Here is a 25,694-nt window from a genome sequence, read left to right as displayed (position 1 = left end):
GTAACGAACGAGGAAGTCTGGAAAGAAAAGTTCCTTTCGCTAGTCTTGCGATCAGACTTCTTGTTCGCTTTACTTCTGTATAAAGATAGGAACACACAAGCAGTACAGAAACTTTAAATGCATATTATCCCTTCCATCTTTGCTAAATAAAGTTGCGATTCCGGACACGGGGATTCCGGAACATTTGCTTGAACATTTCCAGGTCAAGGGTTACCACTGCCATATTTGGAAGCTACTGTGCATGTGGCCTACGTTCCGCTGTTCAGCCTCATTTACCGCACTCTCTCTGGCCCACAGTCTTCTTTTTAAACCGTACACTGGGAGTTACTAGGCTAAGCTGTCTCGTAATCATGGGTTGAATTGTCGATATCGTCGATCAAGATGTAGTGCGGCAACACGCTCATGATCACAATGCGTCGTATTTTCCCTCGCAGATCATCAAAGTGTACAAAGGGAGGGGAGTTGATGTTATCAGGTTTGTGTGCGCGATGAAACAAATGTTTGTTGCGTGTAGTTCGGTATGGAAGTAAGTGATAGTTTATTGTCATAAATTTATATTTGAAACGTTTACTATACGTGTAGCTAGTGTAGGACATAGGCAGTTTGTGTTTGCGGCAGATCTACAGTGAGTAATATAAGGAGTAAAGTAGATGCGAATCACAAAGAAAATGATGAGTCATCACTTTCACTTTCGAGTACGTTAAGGGGGATTTGAGTTGTTTTGTTCGGAGTTTAGTTTACTCCTGCATGTGTTATTGTAGAAACTTGAGCAAAATACACACTTTTGAGTACCAGTGAACCATATGAAATGTTAATATTTGATAAACTTGAAGTGTTTTTATTATGCAATACAATAACACAGAAGGAATTTAATCCCATCCCATTTGACGTCATCATTCTGGTTCAGAGAAGAAACAATTTGGGATTTACATGCAAGGTTACACAGAATTTTAATTCACGCCCTATTTAGGGTAACCGTAGCAGACAGGGCAACTTTTCTTCATATAAACACTTTGGCTTGCCTAACTGGGACAACTCTCGGTGTGGTGAGGGTCAAAAAATGTCCAGATTTAGGATTTAAAGCAGAAATTTGTATCATAGAAGTGAAAATTAACCCCACAAAACCCACTTTGATTGAATGACTGAAGAAAAACTCAAAAGCAAGAGGGATATTTGCACATTTGATTAGTCAATAAGGGAAATGAATTATCATGTGGGGTCAACTTTGATTGGACTACAGAGACAACATTTTCATATATGCCTTAGGGGAAGGGTTGTCTCGGGTACCCAAGACCGTATAACTGGGACCTCAGATCATTAGCCATGCACAATTGACAAAGAATGCTCTGTATTTTTTTCCTCTAAGGTTTAAGGACCCATTAACCGATTCATGTGTGCGCTCGCGTGCGTTGCTAAGGAGGTGAAATTTCAGTTCCAGTTACTTACATCAGCCTGAGCACGGAAAATAAAAACAACTCAAGAACTTGCAAATTCGCTTACATTTAAGATGTTTTTCTTTGTGTTTCACAAAATGCAAAGTAAAAAAAGTACAAGCAAAGGCAAAATAAGAGAAAGACAGAAAAACAAGAGCAATAGAAAGAGAAAAACTAACTCCATGTGGCTTTGTTTGATCTTACTGAAGTGCGATGGTAGTGTAAATTGTGCACACGCTGATAGGGTAACTTCTAATATATGTTGGGCGCACTTCCGGTCTCTTTAAATGCTAAAGGAAACACGGTTTTATATTAAATCCACCCTTTTTCGACGAATTTCGATTCAAACCAATGTTGGGAACATAGCTATGCATTCCTTTTTCGAAATCATGCTTTTTTCAGAAAAGTACGAATTTTTCAATATTTTGAAATTCTCTCAAAATCTGACCTTTTAGAAATGAAAAAAAATCTATGCATGGCGTAATGAGGATTTAAATAAAAATATTAACTCAATGAAAAAAATCCCAATAAAGTAATTTGCCTGGGAGCCTTTGCATTTTTTCAGTATTAGTCACATGACCAAGGGCGTGGCCTGATGACGTCATCACTGGTACTACTGATCATGAAAAAGTTAAAAGACATGAAATAACTCTGAACTAACTAAAAATGATGAGGTTATGTGAGAATAAATTTTCCTTAGCAGTGGCTTGAAAAGATCAGTTAATGGGCCCTTAAGTACTTAAAATAGCTTTTAGTTATTTTAACATAAACATATATTTTAACTGGAGTTTGACTGTAGTCTGCATTTTACACAAAACGTGAATAAACAAGTGGCAAAAACCCGTCAATAATTCTCTACCTCGCAGTAAAAAGCAAGCTGGAAACTTGATTAAGATCGTAATTTATAATTTGCATTCCAAATTGAAATTAGGAAAACATAATGTACATGTATGCAGGGACACACATTCTAGTCATCTAGCCAAGAGCAGCTACTAATTTTGCCAGGCAAAAGTCCCTTAGAAAAAAAAGACTGCATAGGGGTCATTTTTAATTTGCACCACCCTGGAAAAGTGGTTGAGCTTGTTAATGACCCTGGATCAAGGCTGAGGCCAAAGAAAAATCATGAGGAACCCAAAGGTTCGAAACCATAAAATCCTGGGTGACCAGGACTTAAGCCTATAGAGAAAAATACTAAGTTTTTCCAGTCACCTATAGCACCCCAGCACTTCTAGAGCACAGCCCTGGTGCATATTGTTTTCTTAGGTATATCCAGGTACATGCATGCAGTACAGCAGGAAAAAGATGAGAACTTTGGATCATTGAAAACTGACATAATTTGATAGTTTTTCTGAAGAAAGTTTTAACAAGAAAAACATTTGTAAGATCAACCTTTCTTTGTGCAAACCTCGAAATAAAAAAATAGTCATTTAAATGCTATATACAGTACATGCATGTATGTTATGCTTTCTTAATCTTTAATACAATGTTTTGCTTTCACTTTTTTTCAGTTTTCTCTTTTCCTGAAATTATTCTTAAGACACGAGATCCTGTAAGATTTTGGTGATTGCTCAGTCAAGATGCTAAGAAGTGTATGTTGTAACTGCTGGTAAGTAAACTAATTTTTTTGCATATTCTAATGTATTTGAATTCATAATTAAAGACAGGTAACTTAGCATAATTATTTTAATATATAACTAGTAATAATTTTCATTATTTTGATTTAATTGTTACAATTGTTTTATAACACTATAAATATGATTTATGGAGGTAGCGTGGCCGAGTGGTTTAAGGTGCTGGTGTTTTAATGCAGAGGTGCTGGGTTCAAGGCAAATCAAATACTTACATGTACGTGCATTACTGCTAACACATTGTCCAAATTTAGCTCTCTTAACCAGCATTCCCATACAAATTGCTAGAGATTTACCCATATTGGCGGTGTGAAAACAAGGGCAAGGGCAAAAGAGTGTGAGAGTGGCAGGGCACGAAATTAACTTTTTTGTTTGGGAGCCAGCTAGTGACTAACAGAAAAATTTTGGTCGCCAGATCGTAAATTTTGGTTGCCAACTTATTTTATAAATAACTTGCACAAGAACACGATTTTATATGTTACTTTGCATGCAAGAAAAGTCACAACTGAAGAGTGAAAACAATCAGAAACAACATGAGTAACACTTAGTTATAAAGCTACTGTTGTTCTCAGGTGATATGTCTGTGGTCCGAAGGTGATGGTGGTCTCCATAGTCATTTTAAATGAAGCGAGGCATGAAACATTTTAAGTCCGTGGTTTTCATAGTGAGACAAACACGGGTCCTTGCATATTTTCCTTTTGCTACTTCTTCGAAATGCCATTCTTTATTTTCGACTTGCTTTCTTCGAAGGATTCAAAGTTTGGATTAACCTTTTGGCTGAATCTTCATTCCCCGGTCGTAAAAACTCATGTAATTCCTTCAACTGATTGGTATCTGCCGCCATTTTTGCGGCAAATGAATAGCACATGGTGTTGAAGTGCGCCTGCGATCCCAGTTTTGGAAGAAGCCACTGAAACAATATGGCGCGCCATGAACGCAGCATTGATGTGTCAAAATACATTCAATTTTTTCGATTATCTTGTAATATTCAGACATTATTTTACTGGGGACTGAAAGGTGAGTTATATACTAGCTACCATATACGATTGATTTCCTAATATAAAGATTAAAAAGCAAAAGTTGTGTCATGATTTGCTTTAGTTATCGAACAAAACGTGAGTCACCAGCTGGCGAGCAGTCCTGAAAATCTAGTCACTAGTGCTCAATTTTTGGTTGCACTGGTGACCAGTGAGTTGCAATTTTGAGCCCTGAGTGGGTAACAATAATGCCAGTAACTGGCACAATTTTGCTGAGGGACAGGTTTATGATTGGCACAGCTTGTTGTGGTTATTTTGTTCATTAATTACAAGGCATGAAAAATTGGTGGTCTTTTTCGACAGAATTCTTTCGTCTTCTCCCTCCTGTTTTTTGCTTGTGCCTCAAATTTTGTGCACCCAAGATGCGGGAACACTTGCCATACAGGCTTATTTAAAGTTTATTTTGGTGTCATCGTTATTGAGAATTATACATCATTGGAGTTCTTTTCAACCTCTTCATTAATTCAGACACTCATAATACTCTTCATAATTATACAGTTAAGTCAATGTTTGCTTACACATATATTTACTTCAGTCCATATTTTAGTGTAGACAAACAAGTTGTTCTCTAAAGGCTTCCTGTGATGTCTAGGCTGGAAAAGGTAATTTCTTCTGTTAAACTCCTCATGGTTTTTCCTTTTTATTTGATCCAGCTTGGTTTATTACCTATTATTTGGCTGAAATACTTGAAGGTACAAATTTCAGGTTTGAAACTAATAACAACACGGTTTTTAAAATCACGCTTTCTTGCTTTTTCACATAATGAACCTCAAATCGCATCCTATGACTTACAGTAATGGACCTTTTAACCAATGTCACACTTATATGATTTTTTCATGAAAACAAAAAAATAAGCCTCACTGCTTTATTTACATATTGTATCATGTTTTGAGGTTTGCTATTACTTTAGGAAATTTCTTGGGCAGTGACAAAATTTTAAATGTTCGAATTAACAGTAGATTGCCCAAACCCTTTTCAGACTGTTAGTGAAACCGATGAAGGACGTTCACGCAAAAATTTTCCAACACTGATATTTTTGTGAGACTTTTACCGCTGTAAGATGATGAGTTAATTATGTCAGAAATGTAAAAAAAATAGGGGGTCATTGACTTTGTCTTGGAGAGTTTGTGCCTGAAAGAACACTCTAAATCTGAAAAAGTTGGCTTTGTTAGCGAACAAGGTCACAGTGTCTGTAAGCCCAAAAATAATGCAATTAGATCCTTGAAGCGAAATGTTCTCTGCCACATATTGTTCAAGTGGGCCGATTAATTAAGTGAATTTAGTCAACTGGTGAGGTTCCTTAAAGAACAAGTTCGCATTTAGCGACCATAGTTTCATGCTCCTTGCAGCTGCAAGATGGCAGGATTTGAAGTCCCGTAGACAGAAATCTTGAATTTTTTTTAACTTCCCACATTGATTTTTTGTTCATTTTTGGACAACATGGAAATAATTGTAAATAAAATCCGTTTCTGGAGAGAAAAGTGGGGGTCACCAAACATCCAAGATCATTAAATCCAGGCAAAGCTATAGTAATGGCCATCTGCCCTACCGTTGCTCATTTTAGTACTTAGCGGGCATGTTCTATGCATGACATGGCATGTGAATTTGCGCGCACAGTAAGGATGTGCAGAAACAATTAGCGCAAACGTCCTTAAATTGATTTGATCAACTCTTGAATTGTTGTTATTATCTCCTGTTGAAGGGATCATCCTTTCGCAGTGCAGCCTCTACATCACAGGAATGTCTGGAAGACAGACCAAGAGTGTCCACCAACCAATTATTAAGAGTTACTCTGTTAAGTAGTGAATGGAGATCATCAAAGGGAGGCTTGTCGACGATCAGCAGAGAACTAGCAATACAATTTGCTAAACACCCTAATGTGGAAGTTTGTGTCTATCTCCCTAAGTGTAGCGAAGAAGATAAGAAAGTTGCTGGAAGTCACAGTGTTCAGCTCATTGAAGCAGAAGAACTTCCTGGATTTGAGCCAATTGATTGGTTGGCCTCTTTGCCTAAAAATCATCTTCCTCACTGTGTAATTGGACATGGTCTTCACCTTGGTCGACAAATACCACTCATAAAACAACAGTATGATTGCAAGTGGATTCAAGTTGTCCACACTGCTCCTGAAGAACTTGGTATGTTCAAGAGTTATGAAGAAGCAATTTTCAAAGGGGAGCAAAAACACCAAGCAGAAGTAAAACTTTGTGAGCTGGCTGATCAAGTTGTTGCTGTTGGACCCAAGCTGGCAGATGCCTACTCCCGTTACCTCCGTTTCAGTAGGAAGGATAAAGATGTCATAAATCTCACCCCAAGCATTTTCACGGAGTTTCACAGTGTTCAGCAAGCCACTGAAGAAAGAGGTACGTTTTGTGTTTTGGTCTTTGGACGTGGTGATAGTGAAGATTTCAAGTTGAAGGGTTATGACATTGCTGTATGAGCGGTCGCCGAACTGAAAGACTCATCCTACCAACTCATGTTTGTGGGAGCACCAGCAGGAAAAGAGGATGACGTGGCAGTAAGGTTACTCGAGTATGGTATCCCCCCAAGTCAGCTAACTGTTCGCCGCTTTAAGGAAAGTAGGGAAGAGCTAGCCAAATTGTTCTGTGAGGTAGATCTGGCAATCATGCCATCAAGGACTGAAGGCTTTGGCTTGACTGCTCTAGAAGCTCTATCTGCTGGTCTTCCTGTTCTTGTGAGTGGTAACTCAGGACTTGGAGATGCTTTGAAGAAAGTTCCTTCAGGTTTCTCTCATGTAGTGGATTCAGAAGATCCCAAAGAATGGGCCAAGGCTATCAAAATTGTCTGTCAAAAAGACAGAGAGGTGCAACTTGAAGATGCTAAATGTCTCTGTGAAAAGTATGCAGTGAAGTACATCTGGCAGAAACAGTGTGATGAACTTGTGGATAAGATGCTGCATCTTACTTTTGGTAAGATGAATGCATGGTCTTTAATTTGCACTTACATGTACAAACTTGTAGTGTAAGTTAGAGTGGTTTCTCTTGTATGTGCATGTAGTACATACATGTACAGTCCCAATGACTACGTGTAGGGTGATCATAAAAAAATTGGTAAATGCACCCAGGTTTAGCCAGCTGATACAAACATGGTGAATGATTGGGAGAATTTGAAAGTGAACCAGAGTTGCAGGCTAAGACTTCACGTGTTCCCTGCTCACATAAGAAGCTAAGATTTTATTACGAGCTGGTGTGCATGCAAGAATTTTTGGTACAGTGTGTTTCTTGTTCGTAATTATTTTAAAAACTACAGTGTTAAATCTTGCATATATTTTCTCCTTGAAAGGTTCTTCCCGCACTGGCCAGCCTTCAGCAGTGGATAGCAGTCTATCACTTTCCTATGGAGCTTGTGCAGCACCTGAAGAACCTGTTGGTGCTACATTTCACGATGAAGAACAAGAAGGAATCGAGCAGGACTTCTTTCAAGGTGGGAATCAGGATCCAACAAAATAGAAATAGGTCAAAATGCAGTCACCAAAATTGATATTAAAGGTTTAATCTGCAGTATATCTTGAATATAACAGTCTTTTGGCACAAAGATCGATCTCTGTCAAACATAACTATGTAAATTTAGAAATGGCGGAAAAGGGGTAGGGAGTAAAAATATTTTTACGAAGGAAATGAAATACTTTCAATTAGTAACTGGTAGACTTTATGCAAGGCTTTGTGAAAAAAAAAACCCAGCCCCTTCCTCATCCCCCCAAAATGGTATTTTACCTGTTAATGAAATCTTATACTTGTATCTAGTTATAAAGATACACATCCACAGTGCACAGTCAACTGCAAGAGAAATAATTGTGAGGAAGACAATATCGTTTACATATGTTTCTGCTTGAAGGTCAATCTGTAGTTACTGGGCATCCATTGACAGTGGAATGTAATCCAGTACTTTCCCATGTACCTTCTCGAAGTTTTGAAAAACCCACTCATCTAGAAGTTCTCCATGAAGGTACAGCTTTTAATACATTGAGATATGGTTTGTTTAATTTTCCCTAACAAGCAATACACCGAATGCAAATATGGCAGACCACTTGGTTGGCGCCCAGGACGAGTCGCATGAACGTGAGGCTAGTCAGGCTTTGATGTTTTGTTTTGACAATGCTTCCCCAGAAAAGTCTTGCTTTGTCGTCGATCTGGTCTGTTTTTGTTTTGCCTTCCCTATAAGTTGTTGTCTTCCTGAATGCCACCTGAAGGAATAGAAATCTTCCACAGCAGAGAAAGTGTTTTTTTTTTTCGTTTCTGCAGTCACCTCTAAGGGAAAACAGATGAAGGAAAGTAGGTCATGATCGCTGAAGGAACTGTTGAAGTTTGTTTGATCAGGCTGGAAGATCTTAGAAAATGTGTAAGCGACCGCATTTAGCTCCAAGTCATTTTCGTTTGGCTCAAAGTATTCACTGGATGCAATGATGGGTACAGTTGAAGTTGATTTGCTTGGTTATTACACTGTAAAATTTGTTTCGTGCGATTCCGTGTGAGTGGACGTGAAGTCAACTTTTTCCTTTGAGACAGAGGATGTTTTTCAAGAGGAGCTTTTCTTTACTTTAGGGAAGGTACTGGCCATGTAAATTGTGTTGGAGCACCACCAAACTCCACACAAACTCGTCATTTAAACGATTTTTCTGAAATCTTCTAATGTGAAATACAGCAAACAAACTTTAGTTCCTGCGGCGATCGTGAACTCCTTTCCTTCGTCTCAACAAATTGCATTGATCCACTATTTTCCCTAAGCATAAGAGGCGAATGGTGGAAAATTTATAGCTATTTGTATGTATATGTATGTATATTTGTTTATATAGCTATTTGTATGTATAATTTATGTATATAAAAAGTGCCTTGAATAGAAAGAACTTCCAAACTGAATTGTATAGCCTGCATGCAGACATCTAACTGCTAATGTTCCCCTTTTTCATGTGAAAGGAAATAATAGATGTTTGCATCTAGGCCAGAATTGAATGATACATGTATTATTTGAAATTAAGTATTACATAGTGAATACAATCTCTGTATTATTACTTCATGTGCACGTGTATATGACAACAAATTGCATGGCTTCTTCTGAATCACTGTCCAGCTATTTCCATCTATACATGTATGAAATGGTGTAGGGTGTAGGCAGCTTTAGCTGTTATTACTTCAGAGCAGGAGCTCTAATAGTTATAGATAGGTGCAAAAGGAAAGTATTGTAATAATTCAAGGTTACTTAAAAAGTGCTACTATGATCAAATTTTTACCCCTTGATTTTTTTAGGCTAATCACATAGAATTCTATGAAAGTGTAAAGATGCTGTTTACCGTTTACAAATATCTGCATTGGTTCCAGAGACATTTAAGCTTGAAAAATGAGTAAAATATGCAAATGAGATGACTGATGACATCATATACTCAACCAAATATTACATCAAGTATATAAAGAGCACTATCTTGGTCAATTTGCAGCCAAAACCATTGAAACTTGGTGGGCTAATAGTTCTATATGCAACACACCTACAAATGTAACAATTTCTGTTTCCATGGCAACCCACTCTTTTCCAGTCCCCTCTAGCCTGATTTCAATACTTTAGTGATTTTACGCTTGGAAAACATTAAACAAGGCCATGAAGTCAACCTAACGTATTTATATGCTTCCTGGATCATGTAGATGAGGCACCATTGGCAAATATCAATATAGAATGCTAAAAGTGGTCAGAAAATCCTTTAATATCGTGGAGGTCTGGAACCCAGTATGTTGCTATGGTAACAAAAATTGTTAAGCTCATACATTAGGTCTCATGCACGATGTTGGTGTACAATTGCGTAACAAAAACGGTCTCACGCTAGATTTCTTATTATTTCTCGTCATTCTTAAAGCCAGTGGTCGTAAAACTTCGCAGAATTAAAGTTCCATCTATGTGTACCTCAAAAAGCGAAATTTTCCGTCTGAAAGGGATTTATTAGAAGAACAATAACAAAATTCCGAAAACAGGTTAGGCAAAAAGTGCCGTTTTTCCCCCATTTTTTGACCAAAACGGAAAGTGCATTATTATAATTTTTAACTTCTTAGTGTGAACAATTCAATTCAAGAAGGTGTCTCCAAAGTGCACCTAAATTTTGCTTTAAAATGGTGGGATTCTTTCATTTGTGATTGTATCTGTCAAAAAAATATGATTGAAAAACTAGCGGGAGACCACGTTTTTAATTTAAAAACTTTGTCCTTTTATCATGCCTTTGTTCGCACGTTTTGAGCACTTTTTTCCTTTTTTGCCTTTCGTGCAAATTTTGCATTTTGCCAATTGCACCTCCGGCATCGCGCATTTTTTTTGCCTTTCAGGCCCACGCTATTTTTGCCCTTTTGTCGTTTTGCTAATTTTGCCTCGTGGCACTTTTGCCGCTAGAGCGCTGGCAAACAACACTGTAATAAAGGCTGGAGTACTTGAGCGGTGCAAAGTACTGACAAAAAGCCGAAGCGAGCATTTTATGATACTTTTAGTGATGCTATTTTCATAGGCGAATGCTCAGTTGAGATTGAACATTATCCTCGCCGATCCTTCCGCAAAGTTGGCGAACAACACCGTAATAAAGGTCAACCAACACATTAATGTTTTGTTTTGTTTTCTCTTCATGGGGAAACCCTTCAATCCCAGTCTAACTCGACTCGTCCATCCATTTCGTTATTTGGACATAATTTGGGCTTGTTGTAAATAACAAAGTGGCCGCGATGAATACGAAATGGACAAGAAGATGCAAGGAACTTGCTTGCTTAGTGCGTGTAAAAAGAAATAAAAAAAGACATAAGATGATTCGTTCTGTCATTTTCTCAAGATCGCCGAGCTGGACAAATATTGGACAAATGTGTGTTTAAAGTTACATCGTTTCCAAATCCTTGGTAAGCATTCTGATAGCGATATATAGCGTAACTTACTAGGATGTGGCGTTCTCTTATAGTTTGCATTCTGGAGAACTCTTTTCTCCTTTTTTGTGATTCCATTTTTGTGATTCAAAAGAGCTCCTTCAACAATAATTTGCAACGCTTTGCCTTGTGAAACCTGTATTATGATTAAGGAAGCTTACATTCGGAATTGAACCAACTCAGTTTGCTGGACTCGGAATAAAGGCAAATTATGCAAAAAGCCAAAAGGGCGCGATGTTTTTGCTGGCGTGAAAGGCAAAAGCAAAAACCACCAAAAGGAGTAACATGCGCGATTTTGGCAAAAAGCAAAATTTGCCAAAAAGGCAAAAATGGCAAATTGCGCCTGCAATGGGCGCGATAAGAATAGCGTAAAATACGGCCCGATGTGTTATGCTACTTGCGAAGATTAGAATGGAGAGTATGTGTGATTTTGACTCCTTACAAGAAAGGCACAAGCACTTTTGAGACGTAGCTAAGATGGAAGGAAACTACATGAAAATCACTACAAGGTGGTGCTAATTTGAAGAGAAAAAAATTAATAACCTGTGAATTACAGCATTTCTAAAACAAATTTTTGTCCGATTTTTGCTAATTTTGATTTGTACACCAACATCGTGCGCGAGGCCATTACTGATCAGAAGAAACCTAACAGGGAATGCTTGACAGAACGTGTTCTGTTTCCGTTCCACACGCATTCCCGTTCCCGTTCTGTATCTGTTCTGTATGTGTTCTGTATCAGTTCCGTTCCTGTTCTGTATCGGTTCTGTGCTCTTCTGGTCCGGTTCTGTTAACGTTCCATCAGTAAGCGTTCTTGGAACTTGTTTAGAAGAACGAGGTTTCAGAGAACTTGTTTGCAAGATTAGCAACACTCATTTGCATTTCATGAAATAGGTTAAAACTGTCGCCTTTATGCGAGAATATGAAGAGTAAATTTAAATTTTCGGGGTGAAAATATGAGTCCAGTTACTTGAAAAATATGGGAAGATGGTATTGTGACTTCAAGGCCAGTTTATAAATAGTAAGTCTTTTTCCGAAACGATACAAAGCGATCGGTAGTCTGTGTGATTGCCCGAGGAAGGAAGCGGTAAACCAGCTTGCCAAGCACTTTTAACCCAATCGATGAAAATATGCAAGCAACAGACAAACTTTCAGCTCTTGTATTTACACGAATACTTTTAGTGAGATTTAACATTGAAGTATCACTGAAAACTGTGCGGCAAATGCGGCAGAAACTCGGCTGGAGGACGGGAGCGGTACAAAGTACTGACAAAAAGCCGAAGCAAGCATTTTGTGATCCTTTTACTGATGTTATTTTCACAGGTGAATGCTCAGTTAAGATTGAACGTTATCCTCGCTGATCCTTCCGCAAAGTTGGTGAACACCACCATAATAAAGGTCAACCAAATCAACGATGTTTGGTTTTGTTTCTCTTCATGAGGAAACCTTTCAATCCCAGTCTAACTCGACTCATCAATCCATTTCCTTATTTGGACATAAGTTGAGCTTGTTGACAATAACAAAATGGTCATGATGAACACGAAATCGACAAGAAGATGCAGGGAAGGTGCTTGCTTAGTGCGTGTAAAAAGAAATAAAAAAAGGCACAAGATGATTCGGTCTGTCATTTTCTCAAGATTGCCGGGCTGGACAAAAATTGGACAAATGTGCCGCCACAGTGGCAGCCCCGATGTGGAAACTGTGGTTAGAGAAGTTGCCTGGAATGTTTGCGGAGGCCAGGATCTTCCAAAGCCAGTCCGCGAGCAAAGCACACAAAAGAGGCCACCCATTCTGGAACAGGAGCAAAGGACCTGGAACGTCGCCCCTGCTAGCGAGATATGCCATCACTGAGTGGACTGCACAGAGTGGGGACCAGCCAAGGTCAATGTGGATAAAGGCACCTTTCCTAAATGGATCAGTCTTTGAGCCCTTGATCTTTACACGCATGCACGTGGGCGCAGACGGGGAATCCACTGCAATGTCTTGCACTCCTAAATGAAGTGATGGAGAGAAGCTAGCCAGACTGGGCACTGTGAACTCTGAGGTGCAGAAAAAGCCAAAGTACCCAAGGGAGCAAGAACTTGAGGTGATCTGAGAGACGAGGACCCAGAGACTGCCAAATCAGTAACATCAAGTCATCGGTACTAGGCAAGCGGGATGAAGATGAGGAGCCCTGACAGTACTTGATACCGCAGACCACCCTCTGACAGCAGAGACAGTTGGCAAGGGGGTCTGGAAACCCCTGTTCAATGTGGAGTGCTCTAATGCTGGACAAGTAGACCTTAATGGAGGAGTGCTGAATTCGTTTGGCCAAGAAGGTAGCAAAAAGGCACAGCGTCCATTCGTCAGCTGGACATGGAGAACCGGAGGAATGGAGCTTACCTAGTTGAGTGCAGAAAGAGATAAACTGTGCTTGGGCCGATTCATAAGATCGACACGTAGAGGGGGCAAGGCCTTGGGTTGAGAAGGAGTGGCACTGCTGTTCTAGGGCAGAGATGTCAAATCTGCCAGGAGTTCGAGGGGTACCAAAGTAAGAAGAGGCTGTGCATCTGGGGCCAAGTGCCAAAATTCCTGCCAATTGAAATGAGATAAGGCATCAGCTAATTCATTGTTAACACCAGGTACATGTTGTTGGTTTTGAAACGTGATGTTAATTCGTTTTTTTTGTCGCAGGAACTTACTTTACCGTAGATGTTATCAAGTAATTGTCACTTTCAAACAAGGCCTTACTTAATCTACTGTGGTTGACCAGCCCTCAGCTGCTATGTCCGTCAGGGAAATAGTCATAACCGCTAGGTTTTGCGTACGTGTTCTCCGGTTAGATATATCCACGAGGTTTTCCTCGGTTAGGTCAGTTCAAGTGCAGATTTCACTGCGTCAACTTCTACTCGGCATTGGGCCATAGTTTCTCTCTACACTGTTCAGTACTCGTCTATTCTATCAAGTCAAGTTCAGTGTGTGTGCAAACCAAAGTGAGTAATCTATTCCTTGTTCTTTAGGGTTAGTTCTTAGGTTTTCTATTTTTTTATTCTTTCAGTTGAGTTTCCTTTTATTGTTACTAAATTGGTTAGTTAGTTCTGTATGCTCGGAATCCCGCTTGATTAGGTCCATATCTCCAATATAGGGTTACTTTGCCATAAAAGTACCGTCCAAGTTACACACCATGTAGCCTATTAATTGTTTTCCAGCCTTCCGTACGATCAGTATAAGTGCCGATTATGTTACACTCCCATGTTACGGGCGTTATTGAGAACGTTAGCAATAGTTTCTTCATTTGTGTTATTTTATCTTTATACTTCGGTATGTTAGTTATGTTAGCTTCTATTTTCGTTATTGTATTTCAGTTCGAAGCGGCATATGGTTTACATCATACGACTTACGGCTAAGCTTATGGCACGTGGTTTATTTCTACCTTCATCTTGGCACATGATTCATTTCATTTGAGTTTGTATGGAACATTGATCTCTGTCAATTAAACTCTGTTTACATCGTAGTCAGAAGTTCTTGTCAAGTTTGTTTTAACACTACGCACTGCTTTACGCATGTGACTACTTGGATTTTTGGCCTGCTATATTCTGTCTTTGTAATTCACACATGTTGGGAAGAAAAGGAGAAGCTGTGACGAGCAGCGGGAAATAACAGACTGCGCAGCAACTGCATTAGGCAAGGCATTCTTGATGTTCTGGTATTTAAGATGTGGACTACCGCGTCGTTGTCAGAGCAGAACAGGACATGTTTCTTGACCCAAAAGTGTCCCCAGGCATGAGCTGCAAGAACTATAGGGAAGAGCTTGTAGGCAATAGACTGCGGCTGTTGCGACAGAGCCCAGGAGCCAGCAAACCAGTGGCCCTTCATGTACGCTCCGTAGCCCATCGAGCCTGCAGCATTGGATGACACTTCAACATCAGCCTCGGGCAGCAGTCCTGGGAAGAGCCAGAAGCTAACGCCGTGCCAATCCTCCAAGAACTGATGCCACCATAGAATGTCCAGATGAAATTCTCGGTTAAGACGAATGGGGTGATCTCTCCTCCGAAAGCAGCATAACAGGTCAATCATGTGGCGTAAGAATGTCCTTCCCGGCCACACAACTTTGGCGGTGTGATGCAAGTGTCCAATAAGGGATTCAAGCTCACGTCTGTTGCACCATTTTCGAGGGAGCTAAGAACCAATGAGATTTTAGAGCGATAACAACTTCTCCTGGGGGAGAGGTGCAACTTGGTTGACAGAGTCGAGCTCAATACCCAAGACAATGAGCACTGTAGAGGGGCCCACGCACTTGCCAGGATGCAACGGTAGACCGAGCCATTGACACACCTCTAGAGCAGTAGCCAGATTCTGTGCACACTGGAGAGACTGGGTGGGGCCTGCAGTAATGAAGTTGTCCAAGTAATGGAGGAGATCTGGAATCTGGTAGGAAGTGACGAGGATCCACTCCACCATGTCTGCAATGGCCTTGAAAATAAATGGAGCCGATCGAAGGCCAAAGGGGAGAACCAGGTCCACGTAGAATTGGTCGCGCCACTTCATCCCCAGAAGAAAGCAGTGAGAGGGGTGTACGGGCACATTGCAGTAGGCTGCCTCCACATCATATTTGGCCATGAGGGTGAATTCGTCTGGATCAATCCTGTCATTGACACTAGACCCCCCGGGGAGGAAAGGTCCATGATGAGGCACCACTTCCCTGGTTGGCCTCTTTTGGGAATAACCCCAAAGCTGCTAACATGAAGATTCGGGTAGGGAGGAACACTAAAAGGACCTGCCACCCTACCTAGAGAAACCTCGTTGGCCAAATACTGGTCAACCACAGAGGGATGCTGAACTGTGGATGGCTTGTTTTTCTTCGCGGACTTGAGCTTTTGGGAGGGAAAAAACCCAAATGAAACCCATGGTGGAGTCCATCCAACACAAAATTGACCTTCTGCCACTTGGGATGAAACCACAACTCCCAGGCAAACTGCTCTGCCTGCAAAGGGGTCACTGCAGAAACTGGGGGGAGTCTGACTAGGAAAGGAAAAAGAACAGGAGACACAAGTGCTGGTAAAGCACAGCCCCAAGAAGGCGTAAATAGCCCTCCCAGAACCCCCTGAGCTACGCAGATGAACAGACAAGGTAACAATAGACACAATCAATTTTAATAACACGAGAACAGCCACAAATACAACATTTAGTCCTAGATCCCTAAGGGGCATGGCTGAAAACTGGGGACAAAAATACTCAATAATGGAAACAATACAAGAGGGGGTGAGCGAGTCTACACGCGACGGGACTTGCTGCTGGACTGGGGAGGTGGAGAGTCAGGAGAACGCTTAGAGGATGAGCTGGGCTTGGTGGGCGTCTCAGTTGGGCAAACTGCAGCGTGGTGCGGGCCATGACAGCTGGCACATTTGTGAGCAAAACTGCACAATGCTTAGGGAGCTACACAATGACCCCAGTTCCATGATTTACATTATGATCTGCGAAGACGCAGCACTGCGGGGCTCGTTTTGGCCATCCCAAGAATCGCGGGGAGAACGCGAGGACCACCCAGTCGAGTGAAAGCTGAACAGCGTGCTGTTTAGTTGAGACCAATCTGTCAGGTTAGTTGCCGTGGCATTCTCTCTAAACGCTTGGTTGTAGGACAACCAAACTTGACCGGAGAACTGGTGATATGTGTGGAGTATCAGGACTTGATACTGCAGGAGATCTTTCCAGCGATGAGGGAAGTACGACACGATGATAAGGCAGTAAACAGAGAAGGCCTCCAACCATGTAGAAATATCTTTGATGCGCGTCTTAGTTTTCTTCTGCGGAGACATTAGCACAAGGCGCCCATCGAACAGCAACTGAAGCTCAGACTCGGTGAGAACAATGTTCAAGGGCAGCATCTCGTGGAGTTCAACAAACTTCCAGCCATGATCTGACTGCCTAACTTTGCCAGAACGGGGGAAAACCCAGGAACCACAACGAACGGTTGATGCAAGACAGGCAACGGAACCAACGATGTAGTGGTAATGGCGCTCGAGGGAAGAGCCGCATTGACAGTGCTAGAAGAAGCTGAGAGAGCGAGCGACAGAATTGGAGTGGAGAAGGTCGACACAAAGGTAGGGACAACAAAATTATTTGGCCTACCTGAAGCAAGAGGAGTTGCCGTGGCTCGTGGAGAGGATGCAAAGCCAGCGTCAAAAGTGGCAAAAGATGAAGCTTGGGCAGCAAGTTGGCTAGGATTAGCCGGCAGAGCAGAAATGCCTCCAGATATGACCACACTCGTGGAAGAACTAGAATTAGGACAGCTTGCAACATGCTGGGCTGAAAGCACTTGCTGAACAGCGTTTGCGATGGTGGCCAGAAAGGCGGGAGACGTTGGCGATAAAACAGATAAAGTAATAATGGATGGAGCTGTTGAGGTCACACTAGAATACAGTGGTGTTGAAACCGGTGGTGGAGGAATTTCCTTGGGCTCCAGCATGAGAGAGAAGGCATCGTAAGTTGCCGACTGGTTGTTAAGCATGTTTCTGGTGTGCATCACGTCAAACAGCGACAGAACAAGCAATAGTCAGAGCGAGAATCCGCAAAGATTCGCCAAAATACAAAGCAAATGATCCGCAATGATCAGCTGGCAGCACAGCAGGTGCAATGCAATGTGACACAACAGCCCTGCAAATCTCCAGGGGGCCGCCCCGCAAGTCACGTACTGTAAAAGGGGAAACCGCTGACTGCATTGGTTCGAGTCTAACTTTGCCTAAATCATGTTTAGCCACATTAAAAGTTACATCATTTCCAAATCCTTGGTAAGCACTCTGATGGCGTAACTTACTAGCATGTGTTCTGAAGAACACGTTCTCTTATAGTTTGCGTTCTGGTGAACGTTTCTTTCCATTTTTGTGATTCGTAATCGTTCTGTATCTGTTCCATTTCTGTTCGGTATCCGTTCGGTATCCGTTCTGTACTCGTTCCGTTCATGTTCTTGTACCCGTTCTGTATCCGTTCTGTTCCTGTTCGCAAACGCGTTTCCTGTTAGGTTTCTTCTGATTAGCACTGTATTGCTGAGCACCTCTAGTAGAATCTTACTGTAAAAAATCAAACATTTCTGATACAAATTGACTGAGATATCCTTGTTTATCATATATTTGATCAAAATTCGGTTGAGTGTATGACATCATCACTTGGCTAATTTGCATATTTTAAAAACTTGAATATCTCTGGAACAAAAATAGATATTGGAAAACAGTAAACAGCATTTTTACTCTTGTACAGACTACTTGTTCATGTCCTAAAATGGCTCAGATTTGAATGATGCAATTTTCGCCATAGTAGCACTTTAAAACATTGTCTGTTGATGCCAACAATTATATCGTATTGTTTTGAGGCTACACATGCACATGCTTATTACGTACAGACACGATGAAGTGAAGTGAAGTGAAAGACTTTATTTAATGAGGGTGACCCGTGACAGTAACTCAAGTTACTGATAAACTTGGGGCCCTCAGCTTAAAATAATGAGAATGCTAAAAATATATTATTTACAAAAAAATGCTAAAATACGATATTATTTACAATAAAATACTTAATTAAGTTACTATTAAAAATGGTTACAAATAATAAACTGGACGTACAATTTCAAACATACTACGAATAATAAGAGTTAAAAAATTCCATTAGTTTTCTGAGAGTTAAGAATGGTATTACATAATTTAGCCTTAAACGATTTAACGGACTTCTCTACTATATTTACGATTGAGTGCATTGGCATGTCTCCAATATTTCTCTTCAGTTGAACGAGGCCAAAAGGAAAATCTTAAAACTTTGGAATGTAGTGTAAGCTTATAGAGGATCAAAGAGCAATTGAATTATTTTTTTTAGTTTATTTATGCATTGTGGGAAGTGCAGTGGCCTCATGGTTAGTGTGCTCGTCTCTGGATTGAGCGGTCCGGGTTCGAGCCCTGGCTGGGGACATTGTGTTGTGTTCTTGGGCAAGACAATTTACTCTCACAGTGCCTCTCTCCACCCAGGTTTATAAATGGGTACTGGCGAACTTAATGCTGGGGGTAACCCTACGATGGACTAGCATCCCATCCAGGGGGGAGTAGAAATACTCCTAGTCGCTTCATGCCACAGAAACCAGGATAAGTTCCGGCCTGATGGGCCACTTGGCTTGCATGCAGACTTTACCTTTACCTATTTATGCATTACCAGTTCCCATGTTGCCTCCAGGCGGGGTATATAACCACAGCATCATGTTGCATACAAAATCACACACTAAGACTTCCCCTAGTCTGCTGTGACTAACCGCTTGTGCTAAAAATAGCCTTGGTGGTTAATTTACTTTTCTAGTTTAGTTATAAAAATATAGTAATCAAAAGTGTTTCACATGACTGAAAGCTCTTTGTACATGCAGGCTGCTTCTTTGTTTGATGGTAAGGTGCATGAGTGTAGTAAATTTTTCTTCTTTTAATCTCTGTAGAAAGCAGAGAGCATCCTTCAAAAGGGGGCAAAAGGTGGCTACCCAGTACTGTTTCTCAACCTGGGGACCATGGCAAAGGTAATTCAATTTTCACTGGTCTGTTTTAATTTCTTGTTCAAAGTGCAATAGAATTCTAAGAAAAGCGGCCCCAGTTACTTTCAGATTTAGCAGGCAAAAAGTGCCGCTGTTTTTGGGAAGCTGTTAATTTCAGATGGTTAGAAAAGGTTTGTACGGTAATTCACAGTATTTTCAGACAAAGCAGATGTGTAACACTTGAAATTAAAAGTTCCATTGATGTATGTTTCTAACTACCCACATAAACAAAGCAGACTGTAACAACAAAAAAGGCATTAAACATTGTAGAGCGAAAGTATAATGGTCGCTTAACTGTTAACACTATAATAATGATACATTTTCACTCTGCTGCTAGACAAATACAGCAAAAAAATCGTAGTTTCAAGAACATTTTGGAGTTGTTCAGTAGTGCAGTCAGGCTGTTCCATCCGCATTGCGCTTGAGTTTAGTGGCTTGTTCAAAGGGCCACAACTTTTGGGTGGGCTGTTATTTTCGGGGTACCATTACCTTCGGGTTTTAATAGGAAGGTAAAAATTAATGTTCCTTTGGGGGATCCGTTATTTTTGGGGAGGGGTGTTTCGGAATTGTACAGTCTTTAGAATTGTTCACTGACTTGGTGGAGCAACATCTTTTTTAATGTGACAATTTCAGCACAGCATAATAAAAGTTGTTTCTGACTCTAGAGTAATTGTCATTCCATTCCAGGTAAATTTAGTTCTCGTCCTTTCCGCGAACTTCTGAAAGATGAATACATCAGACGTTCTAAATTGAAACCACTTCTTTGGGAGAACACCATCCAATTGCCTCTTGATGAAGTGTACACCCGGTTGGAAGTCAAATGGAGGAGAACAAGTAATTTTCAACTCACAGATAAAGAGATACATATGTTTGAAATTTTTAACCTTAACAAGCAAGAGGAAAAATTGGGCTGGCATCGAAGACTCCGCTCTATGTTTGGGAAGGGGAGTCAAGAAAAAGCCAGAATGGTGCTTGTAGAGGGAAGCCCTGGCATCGGCAAGACAACTTTCTGCTTAAAAATAGCAAATGATTGGGCAAGACGTGCAATACCCAAGAAGCATGATTTTCCTGTGTTCAAGCTGATGTTACTTCTGAAGTGCCGCGACATGGATAGAGATGTAATGCAAGCTATTGACGATCAACTACTACCCGAGGACATAACAGAAAAAGAGAAAAAAGTGCTACTGGATTACATCAACAATGAGAAGAAGCAGGACAAGATTCTTATAATCTTGGATGGCCTTGACGAGTTACCAAAAGTAGCAGAGCAAGCTGTCGATAAGCTGTTGAGAAGAAGAGTTTTGTCACGCTGTTCTGTTTTAGCCACCTCGCGTCAAGAGAAGGGAATTGAAATTCGGCAACGCCATGTCTTTGACACCCTTTTGCAAATTAATGGGTTTACCATTGAAGATGCTTCTGAGTACATCAGAAGACATTTCAGAACTGTTGGTCGATCACAAGCAGATTTGTTAAAAGGAAAATGCCTCATTCAAGCTATTAAAGGAAACATTTTTCTACATGCATTGCGAAACAATCCACTAAACTTACTTCTTCTTTGCATTGTTTTTGAAGACCATGAAGGGGAACTGCCATCAAACCGTACCAAACTTTATCAGATCATTTATCGCTGCCTGCTGGGAAGATTTTGTTCTAAATATGATATTTCATCAGTTGACAAAGATGACAAAACGAAAACAGATAATGAAGCCAAAGAAGATGATGATGAAGCGAAAGAAGATGACAATGGCTTTGCTTTGGAGAAACAATGTGAAGATCGCACACTCGCACTGGGACAGTTGGCGTGGAGATGTCTCCTAGAAGAACGCCCTTCTTTCCAACAAAAGGAACTGGCCAAGCTAGAAAAATCAATAACCAATGGCAAAGGTGTCTCAGCTGCTAAAGTGGGTGTTGTTTTCATGGAAGCCAGTGTTAAGAAGCTCAATCCAAAACATGAGTATCACTTTCTTCACAGGACATTTCAGGAATTCTTAGCTGCCACTTACCTAGTACAGCTGATGAAAGAAAATATCAGCATTTTTGATAAGTTTCAATTAAACAAGAGTGATATTACTAATAAATACCGACAAGTATTTTTGTTTGCTGCTGGTATTCTGGGCAAGGATGGAGCCATGTTTTTCAGTCAGATTGGAGAGATTCTCTATGGGAAGAGGTACTGCCATTGTCTTGGAGGAGATGGCCTTTTCATATTTGAACTTTTGGGTGAGAGTGGAGCTGCCAATAATTTGGCGATGGTTGTTTGCCGTTCTATTAGTTTACCTCAGAGTTTAAAATTGAACTTCAAAGATCAGGAAACTTTAAGACTAGTGCGATATGCATGCAAAGCCTCCTCACATGCCAGTAATATGGAACCATGGTGGCTTCATAAACTGAGCCTAACTAAAGCGCATGCTCTCGACGAGGACAGTGCAAAGGATTTGTGTGGCATTCTAGAAAACAGTAAAACTTTGAAAGATCTTGTTATTTCTACTGACATGACAGGTCTATTGGCAAGCACTCTGTTGAAAGGTTTGTCATCTAATTCGTCCCTGTCTTCCTTGACTCTCAAAACATTTAAGAGTATTCCCGCAGATGTGGCTGACAAGTTGGGAACAGGATTGTCATTATGTAATTCACTAACAACTGTAAAGTTGAAACTATTTAGTTACAGTGATGCTTGGGCCCGTGATGTCAGCAGCACTGGATTGTTGAAAAGCACACAATTGGAGTCAGTCGACCTGGAGTATTTCGGTGTTCCAGATAGCACAGCTGTTCATGCTTTTAAACTGTTGTTATCCAGGAGATCGCTCATCTCTTTCTCATTGACCCTTTTTGGCGATATGGAGGACTGCTTGGCTTCTGCTTTAAGTGAGGGACTTTCAGAAGAAACCACTTTGAATTCTTTCACTGTTGTCATCCATGGAAGTCTAAACAACCATGGGGCCACTTTGCTTGCAAACGGGTTTCTACTGAACAGAACTTTGCACTCTCTGGCGTTAAAAGTTCTTGGAGATTTGCCAGAACATTGGATAAGAGTAGTTGATGAGATTCACAAATTGACAGCAACTAAGTCTTGGAAATCTCTTACACTCCATCCAAACATGAAAGGTAAATTTGTAGATGCTCCATCTTCCCTCCTTGATCCGATCTCAAGAGTTGGCCACTTAGAAAAGACCTTGACCATAAATTTGTGGGGTGAGTTGAGTATCCATAACGTAGACACCCTTGGCAGTCACTTACCACAAACTTTGCCATTATCCAGTCTTACATTGAATGTCAATGGTAAAGTGAGCGATAGGGTTGCTGATTGTCTGGTAAACTTTTTTGTCGCTAACAATGTACTCCTTTCACTGACCATTAACCTGAGTGGCAAAATTACAAATTGTGGACAAGCTGCCCTGCAAAGGTTACACAGAGAAGGTCAATTGCAGTCTTTCATTCTAAACGTGGATGGTTTGGTGACAGAAGACTGGAAATGTTTAAGTGCTCAGAATAAATGTAAAACTTCATCTGCTCTTCCAATTGACATCAGTAACTTCACACCGAATGAAGTGAAGGAAATCATCTTAGGAAGCAAGTCACTTACTGAGTTGAGTTTTGCCTTAGACAGCCACGTTCATTTAGTCCACAACTACACTGGCACAGAATTTGAACACAGCTGGGGTTACGGTCTGGATGAAGGTTTGTCGCAAAATAAGTCATTGACTAAATTCAGTCTTGAAGTAAACGATCACACTGAGACATCAGGCATCTGGGCAGATGGACTGGGTGCAGGTTTGTCAAGTAACAAGTCATTAACTACATTCAGTCTTACAGTCCACAGCTACCCTGACACATTAGGCAACTGGGGGTACGGTCTGGGTCAAGGTTTGTCGAATAACAAGTCATTAACTACATTCAGTCTTACAGTCCAAAACGACGCTGACACATTAGGCAACTGGGGGTACAGTCTGGGTCAAGGTTTGTCGAATAACAAGTCATTGACTACATTCAGTCTTGCAGTCCACAACTACAATCACACAGGAGGCTACTGGGGAGACATTCTGCATCAAGGTTTGTCACATAACAAGTCATTGACTACATTCAGTCTTACAGTCCACAACTACGATCACATAGGAGGCCGCTGGGGAGGCAGTCTGGGTCAAGGTTTGTCACGTAACAAGTCATTGACTACATTCAGTCTTACAGTCCACAACTACGTTGACACAGGAGGCTGCTGGGTAACTGGTTTGGGTCAAGGTTTGTCGGATAACAAGTCATTGACTACATTTAGTCTTACAGTCAACAACTATGCTGACATGGAAGCTAGCTGGGAGTTCGCTCTGGGTCACGGTTTGTCGAATAACAAGTCTTTGACTACATTCAGTCTTACAGTCCACAACTATGCTGACGCAGAAGGCAGCTGGGGATGCAGTCTGGGTCAGGGTTTGTCAAGTAACAAGTCATTGACTACATTCAGTCTTACAGTCCACAACTATACTGACACAGAAGGCAGCTGGGGGTACGGTCTGGGTCAAGGTTTGTTGAATAACAAGTCATTGATTACATTTAGTCTTACAGTCCACAATTATGCTGACACAGAAGGCAACTGGGGATACAGTCTGGGTCAGGGTTTGTCGAATAACAAGTCGTTGACTACATTCAGTCTTACAGTCCATGACTACACTGACTCGAGCAAAAGTTGGGCACACAATATGACTAATGGTTTGGCAAAAAGTTGTTCATTGACAACACTCAGACTTGTAATTAATGACCACACTGGTGTAAATAGAGATCTTGACAACCTCTTGTTTAAATCTTTGGAAGAAATTGAGTCATTAACTTCGCTAAATATATCAGTAAGCTTGTATGGAGAAGACAATGTTGAACTAAACTAAAGCATAAGAACAGACTAAAATTCGAATTGTACTTTCATTGGCTGCACAGGAACCGATTGACACTGGAAATTTCTGATTGGAAGTTTGAAAATATCAGCCTTCGGTTGAATTGTGCATGTCTAAACATGTTGCTCAATCGACTAGGTGGTGTTTTACTTCCACTCACTTTGTTTTAAAAGCCAATCAAAATCCAACCTGTTATGGAACTCTAGAGAGCCGCTTGTTTTGTCAAGCTAGTGCAGTAAGAAACAAAAACTTAAGGAATGAGACTCACAGTTCAGTGCATGTGCAAGCTATAGCGTGGCCATGAAGTGCCTCTCTGAACCACATACATTGTAGCAATCTCAGATGGTTATACAATTAAGACTAATCCATGGAATTAAGTTTTGAGTCGTATATATGGGAGTCGGAACTTGCAAATGAATTCTAATGAGAAATATCACCTCCATCAACAAGACCAACTGTGATACTTTTTAAAGGAAAATGTTATTCAAAAGTTATCAGTTCACTTTCGATTGTTTGATAAACAGTGGAATAGAATGGGCCAACCTTATGGCTTGCATATGCGCAGAGCTGTGAGACCAACGTTTGGGGCTGGTTTTCTACAACACAAATTTAAGCTTTTTAGCAACATACTCAGATGCAGGAAGGTGGTGTGAAGACATAAAGGATGTAGCCATATGAAAGAACAGCTGACATTTGTCGGCATATTTGGTTGAATGTTAAACTTGATGCTTTTTGGTTTGATATTTGTTTGAAACCTATAGAATACTGTATGAAAAGAATTGTTTGTTGTGTGACTTGAAGTACACGACATTTGTAAATACACATACATAAAGCTTTGACTGTACTAAGTGCTTTGATGTCAAGCATCAAAGCATTTGAAATTTGCCAACTTGTTACCTAAAGAATTGTAATTTTGCAGCTTTTTGTTTGAGAAGATGGGGAAATTCTCATTTCCTATTTTTCTGAAGTTCTTAATCAAACTCCTTTGAACTTTGAACATTTACGGTAAGGATTACTGTATCCCTTCAGGGGAAGTGAGGAACATTTATAGCCAATAATTACTAATAACTATGTATAACTATTAGAGTTGAGAGGATTACACTAATCCTCTAACACCTTGTTTTGTATCAGAACAAAAAAACATGAACATTTATAGCTGGACAGCTATTACTACGTAATAATGATAAGCTCGGCGTACTCAAAGGTTATATCCCGCTAAGAAAGTTGAGTAACAAAATTGTATGTAGTACGAGATGCATAATTTCAATAAATGATTTGTATTTTTGA

General features: G+C 40.5%; 3 protein-coding genes and 1 pseudogene across 4 annotated transcripts in view; 2 read left to right on the top strand and 2 right to left on the bottom strand.

Annotated features, from left to right (window-relative positions):
* Positions 1 to 25,694, bottom strand: part of LOC110068441 (tubulin polyglutamylase TTLL7-like) — a 52,455-nt gene that overhangs the window by 19,376 nt on the left and 7,385 nt on the right. The gene's annotated exons all lie outside the window — the stretch shown is intronic.
* Positions 8 to 6,598, top strand: LOC110068553 (uncharacterized). Its single transcript, XM_089286356.1, has 4 exons — positions 8 to 475; positions 2,942 to 3,039; positions 4,646 to 4,700; positions 5,801 to 6,598. Exons 3-4 carry the CDS (start codon positions 4,683 to 4,685, stop codon positions 6,533 to 6,535), a joined length of 753 nt encoding a protein of 250 aa, XP_089142482.1. The 5' UTR covers positions 8 to 475; positions 2,942 to 3,039; positions 4,646 to 4,682; the 3' UTR covers positions 6,536 to 6,598.
* LOC149113743 (uncharacterized) lies at positions 6,572 to 25,694 on the top strand. The gene is made up of 5 exons (XM_089286337.1): positions 6,572 to 7,025; positions 7,399 to 7,539; positions 7,951 to 8,061; positions 19,435 to 19,512; positions 20,215 to 25,694. Exons 1-5 carry the CDS (start codon positions 6,572 to 6,574, stop codon positions 24,399 to 24,401), a joined length of 4,971 nt encoding a protein of 1,656 aa, XP_089142463.1. The 3' UTR covers positions 24,402 to 25,694.
* Positions 16,239 to 17,917, bottom strand: LOC149113744 (uncharacterized; annotated as a pseudogene).

Source organism: Orbicella faveolata, unplaced genomic scaffold (genome assembly GCF_042242905.1).
Source record: "Orbicella faveolata isolate gen_17 unplaced genomic scaffold, um_ofav_v1 contig_14, whole genome shotgun sequence".
Classification (NCBI taxonomy): domain Eukaryota; kingdom Metazoa; phylum Cnidaria; class Anthozoa; order Scleractinia; family Merulinidae; genus Orbicella; species Orbicella faveolata.
Note: the sequence above shows the minus strand (reverse complement) of the source record. Positions and strands in the feature narration are given on the sequence as shown.

Bases quoted from the DNA above. Each gene is read 5' to 3' on its own strand.
- LOC149113743 (XM_089286337.1), top strand. From the start codon at position 6,572: ATGTTTGTGGGAGCACCAGCAGGAAAAGAGGATGACGTGGCAGTAAGG. The intron at 7,026-7,398 runs GTAAGATGAATG...TCTCCTTGAAAG, and splicing joins GATGCTGCATCTTACTTTTG to GTTCTTCCCGCACTGGCCAG. The intron at 8,062-19,434 runs GTACAGCTTTTA...TAATCTCTGTAG, and splicing joins TCTAGAAGTTCTCCATGAAG to AAAGCAGAGAGCATCCTTCA.